This window comes from Ranitomeya imitator, chromosome 3, assembly GCF_032444005.1.
Source record: "Ranitomeya imitator isolate aRanImi1 chromosome 3, aRanImi1.pri, whole genome shotgun sequence".
NCBI classification, from domain to species: domain Eukaryota; kingdom Metazoa; phylum Chordata; class Amphibia; order Anura; family Dendrobatidae; genus Ranitomeya; species Ranitomeya imitator.
Window position 1 is genome coordinate 84,107,352 of NC_091284.1, and position 14,920 is coordinate 84,122,271.

Genomic DNA, 14,920 nt, shown 5'->3' on the forward strand with positions numbered 1-14,920 from the left:
CGGGTCAGTACGATTACAGCGACACCTCATTTATGTAATTTTTTTTATGTTTTGGCGCTTTTACACAATAAAAACTATTTTATATAAAAAAATAATTGTTTTTGCATCGCATTATTCTGAGAGCTATAACTTTTTTATTTTTCTGCTGATGATGCTGTATGGCGGCTTTTTTTTTGCGGGACAAGATGACGTTTTCAGCGGTACCATGGATATTTATATCCGTCATTTTGATCGCGTGTTATTCCACTTTTTGTTCGCCTGTATGATAATAAAGCGTTGTTTTTTGCCTTGTTTTTTTTTTTTTTTTTTGCGGTGTTCACTGAAGGGGTTAACTAGTGGGATAGTTTTATAGAGCGGGTCGTTACGGACGCGGCGATACCAAATATGTGTACATTTATTGTTTTGTTTTTTTTTTTACATAAATAAATGGATTTATTGGGAAATGTTTTTTTTTTTTATTTGGGGATTTTTTTTTTTTTTTTACACATTCTATTTTTTTTTTTTTTTACTTTCTAACATTGTCCCAGGGTGGGACATCTCTGTATTAGATCAGATCGTTGATCTGACACTGTGCATAGCACACTGTCAGATCAACGATCTGACAGGCAGCTTAGCTGGCTTCCAGCGCCTGCTCTCAGCAGGCGCCGGCTAGCCAGGTCACTTCATGACCCGGAAGGAGTCCGGTGGCCATCTTGGATCCGGGGACTCCTTCCGGGTCACCGGAGCAACGCGATCTCATTGCGTTGCTCCGGTGGGAGAGCGCAGGGAGCCCCCGTCCCTGCGCGATCCCCCTCTATGCCGCTGTCACTACTGACAGCGGCATCAGAGGGGTTAAATGCCCGCGATCGGCGATAGCGCCGATCGTGGGCATTGCTGCGGGGTGTCAGCTGTCATATACAGCTGACCCCCGCACCCGATCACCGCGGCGCTCAGCGCGAGACCGCGGTGATCGGTGCGCCGTACTAGTACTGCTGCTGGCACTAATGCAGTGCTGGCAGCGCAGTACTAGTACGGCGCATGTCGCGAAGGGGTTAATGAGCGGTACCAGTGACCGCTGAACAGAGGAAGAAGCTGTCGGCCCCCGGAGACCATGTGTCAGTGCTAAGCAGGGACTGCACTGGGTGCAGGTGAGTATAACGGGGCGGGTGAGCATTTCATATTCACCTGTCCCCTTTCCACCGCCGGGCGCCGCTCTGTCTTCCGTGTCTTCTGGCTGTGACTGTTCAGGTCAGAGGGCGCGATGACATGTTAGTGTGCGTGCCACCCTCTGCCTGAACAGTCACTGCAGAGAGCCGGGACGCTGAGGAGCAGCGGGCAGCGACGAGAGGTGAGTATGCCATTTACTTTTTTTTATTGTAGCAGCAGCAGATATATAGTATGGATAATTATATCAGTATAAACTGCATCTTATGGGGCCATAATCAACTTTAATGCAGCATTACATGGGGCATAATTTCTATGGAGCATCTTATGGGGCCATAATCAACCTTTATAGAGCATTACATGTGGCATATTTTCTATGGAGCATCTTATGGGGCCATTATTAACCTTTATGCAGCATTGTATGGGGCAAATGTTTCTATGGAGCATCTTATGGGGTCATTATTAACCTTTGTGCAGCATTATATGGGGCATATTTTTGTATGAAGCATCTTATGGGGCCCATCATAAACTGTATGGAGCATTATGTGGGGCGCATTTTGTATGGAGCATCTTATGGGGCTCATCATGAACTGTATGGAGCATTATATGGCGCTCCTGATTCAATATGGATATTCAAAAACACTTAACCTACTGATGTCTCAATTAATTTTACTTTTATTGGTATCTATTTTTATTTTTGAAATTTACCAGTAGCTGCTGCATTTCTTACCCTAGGCTTATACTCGAGTCAATACGTTTTCCCATTTTTTGTGGCAAAAATAGGGGTCTTGGCTTATACTCGGGTCGGCTTATACTTGAGTATATATGGTAACTTCATTTATGGACATCTACAGTTTGATTTCTTTGACTGTATGGATTGGATGGGTTGTCACTGACATCTGGTGAGAATTTCATGTTAATAGCACCTTTAGAAATATATTTACTTATAAAATTGGTGACTTGTTCAATACTTATTTCTCCCACTGTATATGGGATGCTGAGGCGCAGTCACAAGAGACCTCTTTGGATAATGGGGTTCAATGGTGCCTCTGTCAAGGTAGCACTATTAACATAAATGTCCTGTTGTAGGTGGGAGCCCTGTTATTTATTTTTACAACAAAGCCCAGGAGCTTTAATTAAAGAGCGACTAAACTTTCATTTTTCTTTTTTACTGATTTTGATCATCATGGAAAGCTATGAAACTGCAAATCACTTTCTAAGGGGATTTGTCTTCATTCCTTTATAAAAAAAAAAAATAAAAAATTGCATGCCAATGGATTCCAAACCCTGCTTTTTCACCTGTCTTTTTCCCTGTCTCCACCTGCATTCATTCCTGAACATACGGTTCTTATTTGGAGTACAGATGATGGCAGCAGTGATGGGTCAGCACCTGTCTCCTCCTCTTGAGTATTCTGCTGATTAGAACAATCTCCTCTGCAGGAGCTCAGTGCCAACTGAACTAACCCTTTAACTGCCAGCATCTGTACACCAAATGAGTACGTTCTGATATGAATTGAGCTCAAAAGGAAGGCAAATAAATGTTGGAAATGTAATTGTTTGAAAGCTACTCGGATGCAATATTTTTACAATAAGACCAATCGCCTAATGAAGAGATTTGAAAAGTCTCATAATTTTCCATGCTGAACAAAATCTATAATATAACGCCGGGAGCGTCACTCTGTCTGACCACTTTATAGACTGCGCAAGTGCAAAAGCCTGCGCAGTCTGGACCCCACAGAGTGATGCAGCCCAGGAGATCGCTGTATGCGAAAGCACTGAACGCATACCGCAATTTTCGACGAAGAAGCAGGGACGTGCCAGGAGGGTGAGTATGCTATATTCACCTGTCCCGTTCCACCGCTGCGTGCCGCTCCGTCTTACACATCCTCTGCCTGTGATGTTCAGGTCAGAGGGCGCGATGACATGGTTAGTGTGCGCCCTCTGACTGAACAGTCACAGCCAGAGGACCCGGAAGACGGAGCGGCGCGCAGCGGTGTACCTGGACAGGTGAATATAGCAAGTGCCGAGGGCCTGAGCCAGCGGCGACTCCGGCACCTGACCCCCATAGCGCGCTGGTGTCCCTGCCTGCTCAGGCCCCCGCCAGTCGGCGCCCAGCGGCAATAGGTGAGTATGTCTTTTTTTATTTTAATCGCAGCAGCATACGGGGCATATTATACTATGGAGCATCTTATGGGGGCCATCAACCTTTATGGAGCAGCATATGGGACATATTATACTATGGAGCATCTTATAGGGGACATCACTCTTTATGGATCAGTGTATGGGACATATGGATGGGGACAGCACATAACAGAATGAGGATGCAAGATGGGGGCAGCACATGACAGGATGGGGGCGCAGGATGGGAGCAACACATTACAGAATGGGGGCGCAGGATGAGAGCAGCACATGGCAGAATGCGGGTGCAGGATGGGGGCAGCACATGACAGGATGGGGGCGCAGGATGAGAGCAGCACATGACAGGATAGGGGCGCAGGATGAGAGCAGCACGTGACAGAATGCGGGCGCAGGATGGGAGCACCACATGACAGGATGGGGGCACAGGATGAGAGCAGCACATGACAGAATGGGGGTGCAGGATGAGAGCAGCACATGACAGGAAGGGGGCGCAGGATGGGAGCAGAACATGACTGGATGGGGGCGCAGGATGGGAGCAGCACATGACAGAATGGGGGTGCAGGATGAGAGCAGAACATGACAGGATGGGGCACAGGATGGGAGCAGCACATGACAGGATGGGGGTGCAGGATGGGAGCAGAACATGACAGGATGGGGGCGTAGGATGGGAGCACCAGATGACAGCATGGGGGCACAGGATGGCAGCACCACATGACAGGATGGGGGCGCAGGATGGGAGCACCATATGACAGGATGGGGGCGCATAATGGGAGCACCATTTGACAGCATGGGGTTGCAGTATGGGAGCAGCACATGACAGGATGGGGCACAGGATGGGAGCACCACATGACAGGATGGGGGCGCAGGATGGGAGCAGCACATGACAGAATGGGGGTGCAGGATGAGAGCAGAACATGACAGGATGGGGTGCAGGATGGGAGCAGCACATGACAGAATGGGGGTGCAGGATGAGAGCAGCACATGACAGGAAGGGGGCGCAGGTTGGGAGCAACACATGACAGGAAGGGGGCGCAGGATGGGAGCAGCACATGACAGGATGGGGGCGCAGGATGGGAGCAGAACATGACTGGATGGGGGCGCAGGATGGGAGCAGCACATGACAGAATGGGGGTGCAGGATGAGAGCAGAACATGACAGGATGGGGCGCAGGATGGGAGCAGCACATGACAGGATGGGGGTGCAGGATGGGAGCAGAACATGACAGGATGGGGGCGTAGGATGGGAGCACCAGATGACAGCATGGGGGCACAGGATGGCAGCACCACATGACAGGATGGGGGCGCAGGATGGGAGCACCATATGACAGGATGGGGGTGCAGGATGGGAGCACCATATGACAGCATGGGGTTGCAGTATGGGAGCAGCACATGACAGGATGGGGCACAGGATGGGAGCACCACATGACAGGATGGGGGCGCAGGATGGGAGCAGCACATGACAGAATGGGGGTGCAGGATGAGAGCAGAACATGACAGGATGGGGGCGTAGGATGGGAGCACCAGATGACAGCATGGGGGCACAGGATGGCAGCACCACATGACAGGATGGGGGCGCAGGATGGGAGCACCATATGACAGGATGGGGGCGCAGGATGGGAGCACCATATGACAGCATGGGGTTGCAGTATGGGAGCAGCACATGACAGGATGGGGCACAGGATGGGAGCACCACATGACAGGATGGGGGCGCAGGATGAGAGCAGCACATGGCAGAATGCGGGTGCAGGATGGGGGCAGCACATGACAGGATGGGGGCGCAGGATGAGAGCAGCACATGACAGGATAGGGGCGCAGGATGAGAGCAGCACGTGACAGAATGCGGGCGCAGGATGGGAGCACCACATGACAGGATGGGGGCACAGGATGAGAGCAGCACATGACAGAATGGGGGTGCAGGATGAGAGCAGCACATGACAGGAAGGGGGCGCAGGATGGGAGCAGAACATGACTGGATGGGGGCGCAGGATGGGAGCAGCACATGACAGAATGGGGGTGCAGGATGAGAGCAGAACATGACAGGATGGGGCACAGGATGGGAGCAGCACATGACAGGATGGGGGTGCAGGATGGGAGCAGAACATGACAGGATGGGGGCGTAGGATGGGAGCACCAGATGACAGCATGGAGGCACAGGATGGCAGCACCACATGACAGGATGGGGGCGCAGGATGGGAGCACCATATGACAGGATGGGGGCGCATAATGGGAGCACCATTTGACAGCATGGGGTTGCAGTATGGGAGCAGCACATGACAGGATGGGGCACAGGATGGGAGCACCACATGACAGGATGGGGGCGCAGGATGGGAGCAGCACATGACAGAATGGGGGTGCAGGATGAGAGCAGAACATGACAGGATGGGGTGCAGGATGGGAGCAGCACATGACAGAATGGGGGTGCAGGATGAGAGCAGCACATGACAGGAAGGGGGCGCAGGTTGGGAGCAACACATGACAGGAAGGGGGCGCAGGATGGGAGCAGCACATGACAGGATGGGGGCGCAGGATGGGAGCAGAACATGACTGGATGGGGGCGCAGGATGGGAGCAGCACATGACAGAATGGGGGTGCAGGATGAGAGCAGAACATGACAGGATGGGGCGCAGGATGGGAGCAGCACATGACAGGATGGGGGTGCAGGATGGGAGCAGAACATGACAGGATGGGGGCGTAGGATGGGAGCACCAGATGACAGCATGGGGGCACAGGATGGCAGCACCACATGACAGGATGGGGGCGCAGGATGGGAGCACCATATGACAGGATGGGGGTGCAGGATGGGAGCACCATATGACAGCATGGGGTTGCAGTATGGGAGCAGCACATGACAGGATGGGGCACAGGATGGGAGCACCACATGACAGGATGGGGGCGCAGGATGGGAGCAGCACATGACAGAATGGGGGTGCAGGATGAGAGCAGAACATGACAGGATGGGGGCGTAGGATGGGAGCACCAGATGACAGCATGGGGGCACAGGATGGCAGCACCACATGACAGGATGGGGGCGCAGGATGGGAGCACCATATGACAGGATGGGGGCGCAGGATGGGAGCACCATATGACAGCATGGGGTTGCAGTATGGGAGCAGCACATGACAGGATGGGGCACAGGATGGGAGCACCACATGACAGGATGGGGGCGCAGGATGGGAGCAGCACATGACAGAATGGGGGTGCAGGATGAGAGCAGAACATGACAGGATGGGGCGCAGGATGGGAGCAGCACATGACATGATGGGGGTGCAGGATGGGGGCAGAACATGACAGCATGGGGCACAGGATGGGAGCACCACATGACAGGATGGGGGCGCAGGATGGGAGCACCATATGACAGAATGGGGCGCAGGATGGGATCAGCAAATGACAGCATGGGGGTGCAGTATGGGAGCAGCACATAACAGCATGGGGTTGCAGTATGGGAGCAGCACATGACAGGATGGGGCGCAGGAAGGTAGCACCACATGACAGGATGGGGGTGCAGGATGGGAGCACCACATGACAGAATTGGGGAGCAGGATGGGAGTACCACATGACAGGATGGGGGCTCAAGAAGAGATAGTATGGTAGCAGCACATGACAAGATTAGGCCACAGGATGGAAGCAGCACATACCAGGATGGAGACCATATACCAATATTCCGGTAAATGCTCGCCACCCAGTTGTAGAATCGGTTCAATAGCTAGTTATATATATTTATGGTAGCTATTGTTTAAATTATACCCTTACCCCACACTAAAATTAAATAATTTGTAATTTCAACTCCCCATCTCTTTATTTCTTATGCATGGTTCCATTATACATAGTAAAGGTGAAATTTGTTGCCATGCACGATTCACATTGCTAGGGCCAGTAGGCACAAAATCATTGTCACCCTAAACCTAATCCTAAGTACTTGGTACTGTCAAACACTGGGAGGGGGCTACTGTCAAGCCCATTATGCTGTGTATATGGGAGCTGTGGGAGGCATCATGCTGTGTAGAAGGGATCTATATATGGGAGGACTCGGGATATTATTAAATGTTAAATGGGCACTTAAGAAGCATATTGTTATAGGGCAGTAGGGGTATTGTGACTGTCAAGTGGGCACATTGGAGCCATTATTACTTTGTAGGGGCAAAATGTTGGCACTATTTTCTAGGGCATTTAAACATGAAGTTAATATTTTCTACTGTCTTATTTTATCAAATAAGAGGGCACAAAGGAGGCATTATTAAGGGGTACAGTGGTGGGCATTATTATTTAGGGTGCTAAGAGGATCAGTAATAGGAACACAAACAGCAGCTGCTCAGTGTTGGGGTATCATCAGGACCAGGAGTTTGTGCAGGTTGGGAATAGATGGGGACAGTACTGGGAAAGTGAGAAGTCAGATGTGTCTTTGTTGTAATCTCTGCAGATGAGTCCAGGCTGGAGAAGTTGTCATGTCAGTCTGGGCCTGTTTGATAAGACAGGAAATGTGAACGACTGCACCAGAAAAAAAAGTCAGCTGTAAGTCACCTAAGATGACTGTCGTATAATCTCTTATGTGTTCTACGGCACTGGTATCTACCACTATATTGTCACTATATGGCGGTAATATCAGTGTTACACTGTTAATCTTTGTATAGAGATTGTCAGTAACAGCATAGTCATCTGCTGAGGTAGCAGTATACCTAAGATTATGGGCCACCACCATGGTTGTACACACAGTTACCTGGTTAAGGGCCCATTCAGAGGTTTCGTCCCCCTGAGGTAGTTAGACCTCTGCTTGTGCCCTAATACAAGATCTCCATACTAATTGACATATCTTCAAATATCCAGGCCGTGACCATTGAACCTTATCAGTAGATGCGCTGTGCATCACTGCAAATGTCGAGTACTTCTAAACATGGGCAAAGAATAGCGAATATGGTTCTCCGAGCTTCCAGTCATTAACTAGAATTCTGAAAATGAAAATATTGAAAAACACACTACAATATATGCACTGATGTTGGTATGAAAAAGCAAATGTCACTACCGATATTCCAATCTATATTTGTGTTTTCCCTTCTTAGAAATTTAAAGAAAATATAAATTTCGCTTCCTTGAACATTGTGTCACTGGTTGGCTGTACACTTTCTGTAATTGGATTAAGCATTACTGTTGTATTTTTATTGTATGCAAGGTAAGTTGTACAAAGCACCAATTGTGGAGATTTTTTTTTCAAACTTTTTTTCTATTTGTTAAGATAAATATTAGAGGAGTCACCTATTACTAGGACAAATGTGGCAAAGTTGACCAAACATCTAATATGTATATGGACCTAATGAAGCTGAATTTGCCATTAAAAAGAGCTTGTCGGGCAATTCATGGTGCCCAAATTACAGGAAGGATGAATTGCCGCCTGGCTGCCTAATTATTATTATTATACATTTTTATAGCGCCATTTATTCCATGGCGCTTTACATGTGAATACGGGGCAAATATAGACAAATACATTAAACATGAGCAGATAACAAGGCACACGAGTACATAAGGAGGGAGGACGCTGCCCGCGAGGGCTCACAGTCTGCAGGTTAATTGCAGCTAGGTTTATTATTCTCTGAAATGCTCCAGTTTCAAAGAACCTCGCAGGACTAGTCTGATCTCAGGCTATGGTCCCCCGCCAGCTAGTCCCAGCAGATGATTGACAGGTCTCTCCTTATGTACATTTGAGGGGGAGACCTGTTAATCACCTGCACTGATGTTGGGAAGTATCAGCTTGGTTACCATGGCTGGAGACAAGACGTGTCCTGCTTCGCCACCCAGCCGAATCTTTCCAGCACCGCTGCAGATAACTGACAGGTCTATCATTCACGTGTAGCTACAGAGAGACCTGTCATTCATCTTCAGTGGTGTTGGTTCTTCAAAGTATATTTTCTTGGAGACACCAGGCTATAATGGATGCTGCCCATGGTTTGAGCAGTATGAACTGCCTGACAGGTTGTCTTCTTGAACACCACCCACAGTGGAGCTTGGCAATAGCTTACTTTGCTCTTCTTTTACATAACACATGTAAATTTGCCAGACGGAACCTTCATGTGTAAGGTGGGAGATCTGGTGCTGGTAATGACAGTTCGTACAGGTGACGGCTATCTTTGTATTGGCCATCTTGACTCTGACATGGTTGTTAACCTTGTTCTCTACAGATGTTCTCCGTGGCCTTTATCCTGGCAGGACCGTCTGTACCTCATACTGTAACTAAATACTGCATCCCAAATGTGGTCATATAATATTTGGGTCTCACGGTGCCTGAGACAAAACGGTTGCACATCATTAAATATAGGAGTAACATTTAGATCCTATTGAGTGACTTGGACAATCTGTTAGAAGGGTTCCCCAAATGTACAGATACAGCGAAGATCTAAACGCAGATTACTCATGACTGAGATAACACGGCACAAAAAAAGTGTAAATCGACACCTAACCTGATATGGAGAGGCAAGTAGAAGGGTGTAATGTTTGGGGCTTACGTCCTTCTCTGTATTCCTTTGATGGCACATACTGTAGGTCACACTCTGGTATTGGATTTGCTGTTTCATATGTTTTGTATATTCATAAACATCAATGATTTGTTACCTAAACAATTAATTGGATTTAAGTATTACGTTGTATTCCGATATTTGGGGAGACGGTTCAGATTTCTGCCTATATAATTTTATGTGGACACCTAGGAGGTTATTTTGCACTTTAACGCTACTTTTAATTGTTTTTAATGTAATGTGTAATGTTCTTCACATTGGTGATCTTTATTCTCATATATCTTAGTTGCCTTATCATATTATGGGTTGACTAGTGCCTCTTTATGCACCACTGTATTATTATTTACTGTATTGGACATTGTGTTTCTTTTCTATTAAAAGGGAACCTGTCAGCAGTTTTGGCCGATATAAGATACGGCCACCACCTTTCAGGGTTTATACACAGCATTCTATAATGTTGTATATAAGCCCCGAACTCAACCTAGAAGAACGGAAAAATAACTTTTACTATAGTCACCTGTGGGGCGGTCCGGTCTGATAGGTGTCGCTGGTCTTGGTCTGGCGCCTCCCATCTTCTTATGATCGCTGCCCTCCTGCTTGCTTCTTGTGGATGACAGGACCCTGCATCATTCACACAGGGTCCCGGGCATCGCGCTCCTGCACAGGTGTAGTTTTCTGCCCTGTTGAGGGCAGAGCAAAGTATTGCAGTGCGCAGGCGGCGGGGCTCTTTGACCTTTTTCAGCACATGCGCACTGCAGAACTTTACTCTGCCTTCAACAGGGCACAAAACTACACCTGTGCAGGAACGCAATGCTGGGGAGCCTGTGTGCATGATGCTAGGTTGCATCATCCACAAGAAGCAAGCTGGAGGGTGGTGATCATAAGAAGATGGGAGGCGCCGGACCAAAACCAGCGACGCCCATCGGACCGGACCGCCCCACAGGTAAGTATAATAAAAGTTATTTTTCTGCTCTTGCAGGTCGGGTCGGGGGCAGATATACAGCATGATAAAATGCTGTATATAAGCCCTGAAAGGTGATGACCGTAACTTATATCGGCCAAAACTGCTGACAGATTCCCTTTAATTCAGAAATCAATATATAATATATCATATAACCTATGTACAACTGACATATTTATGATTTGATTCTTTTTTGACTATTTTGTAATTCCAGGAAAAAAAAGCCAATTTCATGGATTCTGATAAGTTTTTGCTCATCTTTGCTGATTTTCTACATTATCTTCATCATTGCAATGGAGATCTCAAAATACACCATTATGACAGAAAATCCAAACCTGAATGATTCAGAAAACAGCTTCTTTTGGAGTGACATGGAGAAGGTGTACGATGGAGGGTGCACTGGACTGGCTGCTCTGCAGCACTACTTCCTATTGGCAGCATTTGTACTGATGGCGCTGTTGGCAGTGGAGTTTTATTTCCGCATTGTTTATGCCAGGAATTACTTGCCGGAATACTTTAGGAAAAGTAAACTTATTATAGGATGGGGTAAATCATTTATTATCTGTATCCTGCATTATTTTATTAGATTATTTGTATATTAATATATTTTCTTCTCTGTGGACATGGTATGGTTATATACTGTATCCCTGTAGGTAAATCTCATGTGTTTAAATGAGGTACTCTCTAGACTTGCAGTCTATGACCAAACTTTACATGGTCACTGTCCATTCAACACACTTTGCAGATAGCAATGGTACATTGACAGAAATCTTGTAATATATCTTATTAGCTTTTGTTCTGCACTCATGAGCCACGTCTGCTCCCCCTTGCCATCTGAAGTTATCATCCATTCTGAAAAACAGCTCAATTCTGTCTTGGTCGAGTCAAGAAAGACTGGCAGCACAGTGAAGTGTCAGTTTACACGGTCTATTAAACTCTATGGGAGAGTGGAAGAAGAGTGAGAATCAGCACAGTGAGAGACCAGGCAGATCATACAGCAGTTTCTATCAAATTTATTTAACTTCATTGCCGGATTCACAGCCACAAAGCTTAGTACTGGAGGAGGCGGATGAATTAGACAGACTGGCAGAACGGTGAGGTGTCAAGTTGCATGAGCTATTAAACAATCTGTAGAGGGAGGAGGAATGAAAATCACTTAGCACATTGATCATACAGCTGCTTCTACCAAATTTTGCAGGATTCACAGCCACACAGTTTAGTACTGCTATATAAAATCTTTCCTATTATTGCAATTGTCTGTATGCTACAGGGAAATAATGAATCCATCTCTCTGAATTCTGTGCTGTATAAGGGCGAGATCATAGCAGGTAGTCTGCATGCACCAGCTCAGAAATTACTAACAATTAGAGAGAGCCTTTCTTAGAGAGAGGGAAAATTAGTAGTGATGAGCGAATATATTCGTTACTCAAGATTTCTCGAGCATGCTCGGGGGTCCTCCGAGTATTTTTTTAGTGCTCGGAGATTTAGTTTTTCTTGCCGCAGCTGAATGATTTACATCTGTTAGCCAGCATAAGTACATGTGGAGATTCCCTAGCAACCAGGCAACCCCCATATGTACTTATGCTGGCTATTAGCTATAAAAAGTCTTTATTTTGACATGGACATGGACAGGAAGAACATGATGTCTGAAGGATGACAGCTGTTTCGCACTACATGTGCTTCCACAGATCCCGATCCGACCATGTCAAAATAAAGACTTTTTATAGCATCGGGTTTGGTGAGTGATAACCACTTTTTTTCTTTTGCTTTTGAATTCTATATCTTTTTGGTTGAGCACCCCTTATGCCCATGCATTGAGTAGGAGGTATAGGGGCTCGTACAGCATATTGTAGCACGCCGATAGGTGATCGCGAATGACAGCAGTGCGGGTATACTTTGTTTCTTCTTTTTTTAACTTTTTTTTATTGTTCATTCAATTGAGTTGTGTGAGGACTTTTTTTGTGGGGAGAGTAGATATTTTTATTAATTCATTTTAGGATAGATAAAACATTGATTGCTTTTTTCACAACTGCCATCAGTACAGAAATACAGCACCACTACCACCATCAGTACTGAAATATATCACCATAATCACCATCAGTACCGAAATAAATCATAAAAACAACTATCAGTACAGGAATCTATCACGAGAAGCACCATTAGTACAGGATTACAGTACCAGAAGCACAATCAGTACAGGATCACCACCTGAACCAACAACACCATCAGTGCATGAATACATCACCAGAACCACCAGCAGCGCATGAATACAGCTCTAAGCTTAGTACAGCAATCAACTGTAATGTCAGGTCAGATGTCACAAATACCTAACTAGAACCACCAATAATATAGCAATACAGCATCACAATCATAATCAGTACACTAATACAGAACCAGAAGCACCATCAGCCTAGGAATACATCACCAGAACCATGACCAGTACAAAAATACAGCACCACAACCATCAGGCTTTTCATGCCTGCACAAAACACCTTTAGGTAAGTGCTACCATTTCTTATACCTATCCCTTACCAGAAGGTATTGCCCTATTTTGTATGCTCTTCTGTCCCTCTCCAGAGCTTTTCAGTGACAAAAAAATTGTGTGATTTCTCTTATACATACATAAGCACTTATTTTCAAAAGTCACTTAAAATGACAGGTACTCTTAGGCATATATCTCGGATGAGGATCACAACGCAATGCTCAGACTGGCTGTTGGCTCTCTCGACCTGAGCGTGACAGCTGCATAGAAATACATGGTGTCACACTGGGGTCGGGAGAGTTGATGGCCAGTCGGAGCATTATATTGCAATCCTTGTCCAAGTTATATGGCTATCTGACTCTTTACTTATGGTTAGATTTGACTTGTATTGTCTTTCTACTTGGAATTACATTTATTTTGTTTTGTGTCTTCAGGACTCCCTGCAATAGTTGTTGCTTTAACAATTGCAGCAACATATGCAGAAGAAAACAACTACAACCGGAAAGAATTGTAAGTAGAATAATCACACTCAAAAGGTTACTGTTCCAGAATGTTTAGTGGCATGACTTCTGTATAAAACTCTTGAGAACCCAAGAGTTGAGAGCCCGATTCAATATTTACATTTTTTTTTTTACATCACTTCTTTTTTTTTTTTTCAAAATTCTTTAAGGTTCATCACTTTAGTTTTAAATCCAAAAGTACTTTATTTTTCTCTTTAACCTTTTTTTTTGTTTTTTTACAATTTTCTAGCACATTTACATACTCCGTTAAAGTGCAGCTTTGTACAAAATTTTTTTACATACATATAATTATATAAGCAGAGGATTGACATGCACTTGCACAGAAATGTTACTTTTTAAAATGTCACAATATATGACTCAGTTGCAAATATTTGTAAAACAAAAACCAAGCCAATAATGGTGGACTTAAAAAAAGTGAACACATAAAGTAAACATCTAAAAAGGCGCAAATGAAAAAAAAGATACAAATAAAAAAAAGTTGAAAAACAACAAAGTCTGAAAAAAATTGGCGCAAATGCAATAATAAATTGAATGGGCCCCTTAGCCTCTGCTCACAAGTTTAGTGTCATCCATTTGTACAAAAGAAAAACAAAACCTAGATTCATTGCAAATGGAGGAAAAATGGATGCACACTGAGGTTTTAGTTTTGCATCTGTATTTGTTTCTATGGATGAGCGAACCTGAATTGTAAAATTCAGGTACTGTACCTAGATGTCCGGTGCTGAACTCCGAACATGGACTTCTCCCAAAAGTCTGTGTTATTGTTCGTAGTTTGGATCCTTAAAGGGAACCTGTCACCTGAATTTGGCGGGACTGGTTTTGGGTCATATGGGCGGAGTTTTTGGGTGTTTGATTCACCCTTTCCTTACCCACTGGCTGCATGCGGGCCGCAATATTGGATTGAAGTTCATTATCTGTCCTCCGTAGTACACGCCTGCGCAAGGGAATATTGCCTTGCGCAGGCGTGTACTACGGAGGACAGAGAATGAACTTCAATCCAATATTTCGTCCAGCATGCAGCCAGTGGGTAAGGAAAGGGTGAATCAAACACCCGAAAACTCCGACCATATGACCCAAAACCGGTCCCGCCAAATTCAGGTGACAGGTTCCCTTTAATAGAGCTTGTTGAAAGGTTGCAGAGCAGCCAATCAACAATCTTTTAAGCTGTGGGCATT

At 45.9% G+C, this 14,920-nt stretch overlaps 1 protein-coding gene across 1 annotated transcript in view; it reads left to right on the forward strand.

Annotated features, from left to right (window-relative positions):
* Nucleotides 1-14,920, forward strand: part of LOC138672734 (adhesion G-protein coupled receptor G7-like) — a 49,374-nt gene that overhangs the window by 25,986 nt on the left and 8,468 nt on the right. Inside the window, exons 5-7 of the mRNA XM_069761036.1 lie at nt 8,336-8,445; nt 10,957-11,288; nt 13,659-13,734. Coding sequence (XP_069617137.1) covers nt 8,336-8,445; nt 10,957-11,288; nt 13,659-13,734 — 518 coding nt within the window. The remainder of the gene's footprint in view (nt 1-8,335; nt 8,446-10,956; nt 11,289-13,658; nt 13,735-14,920) is intronic.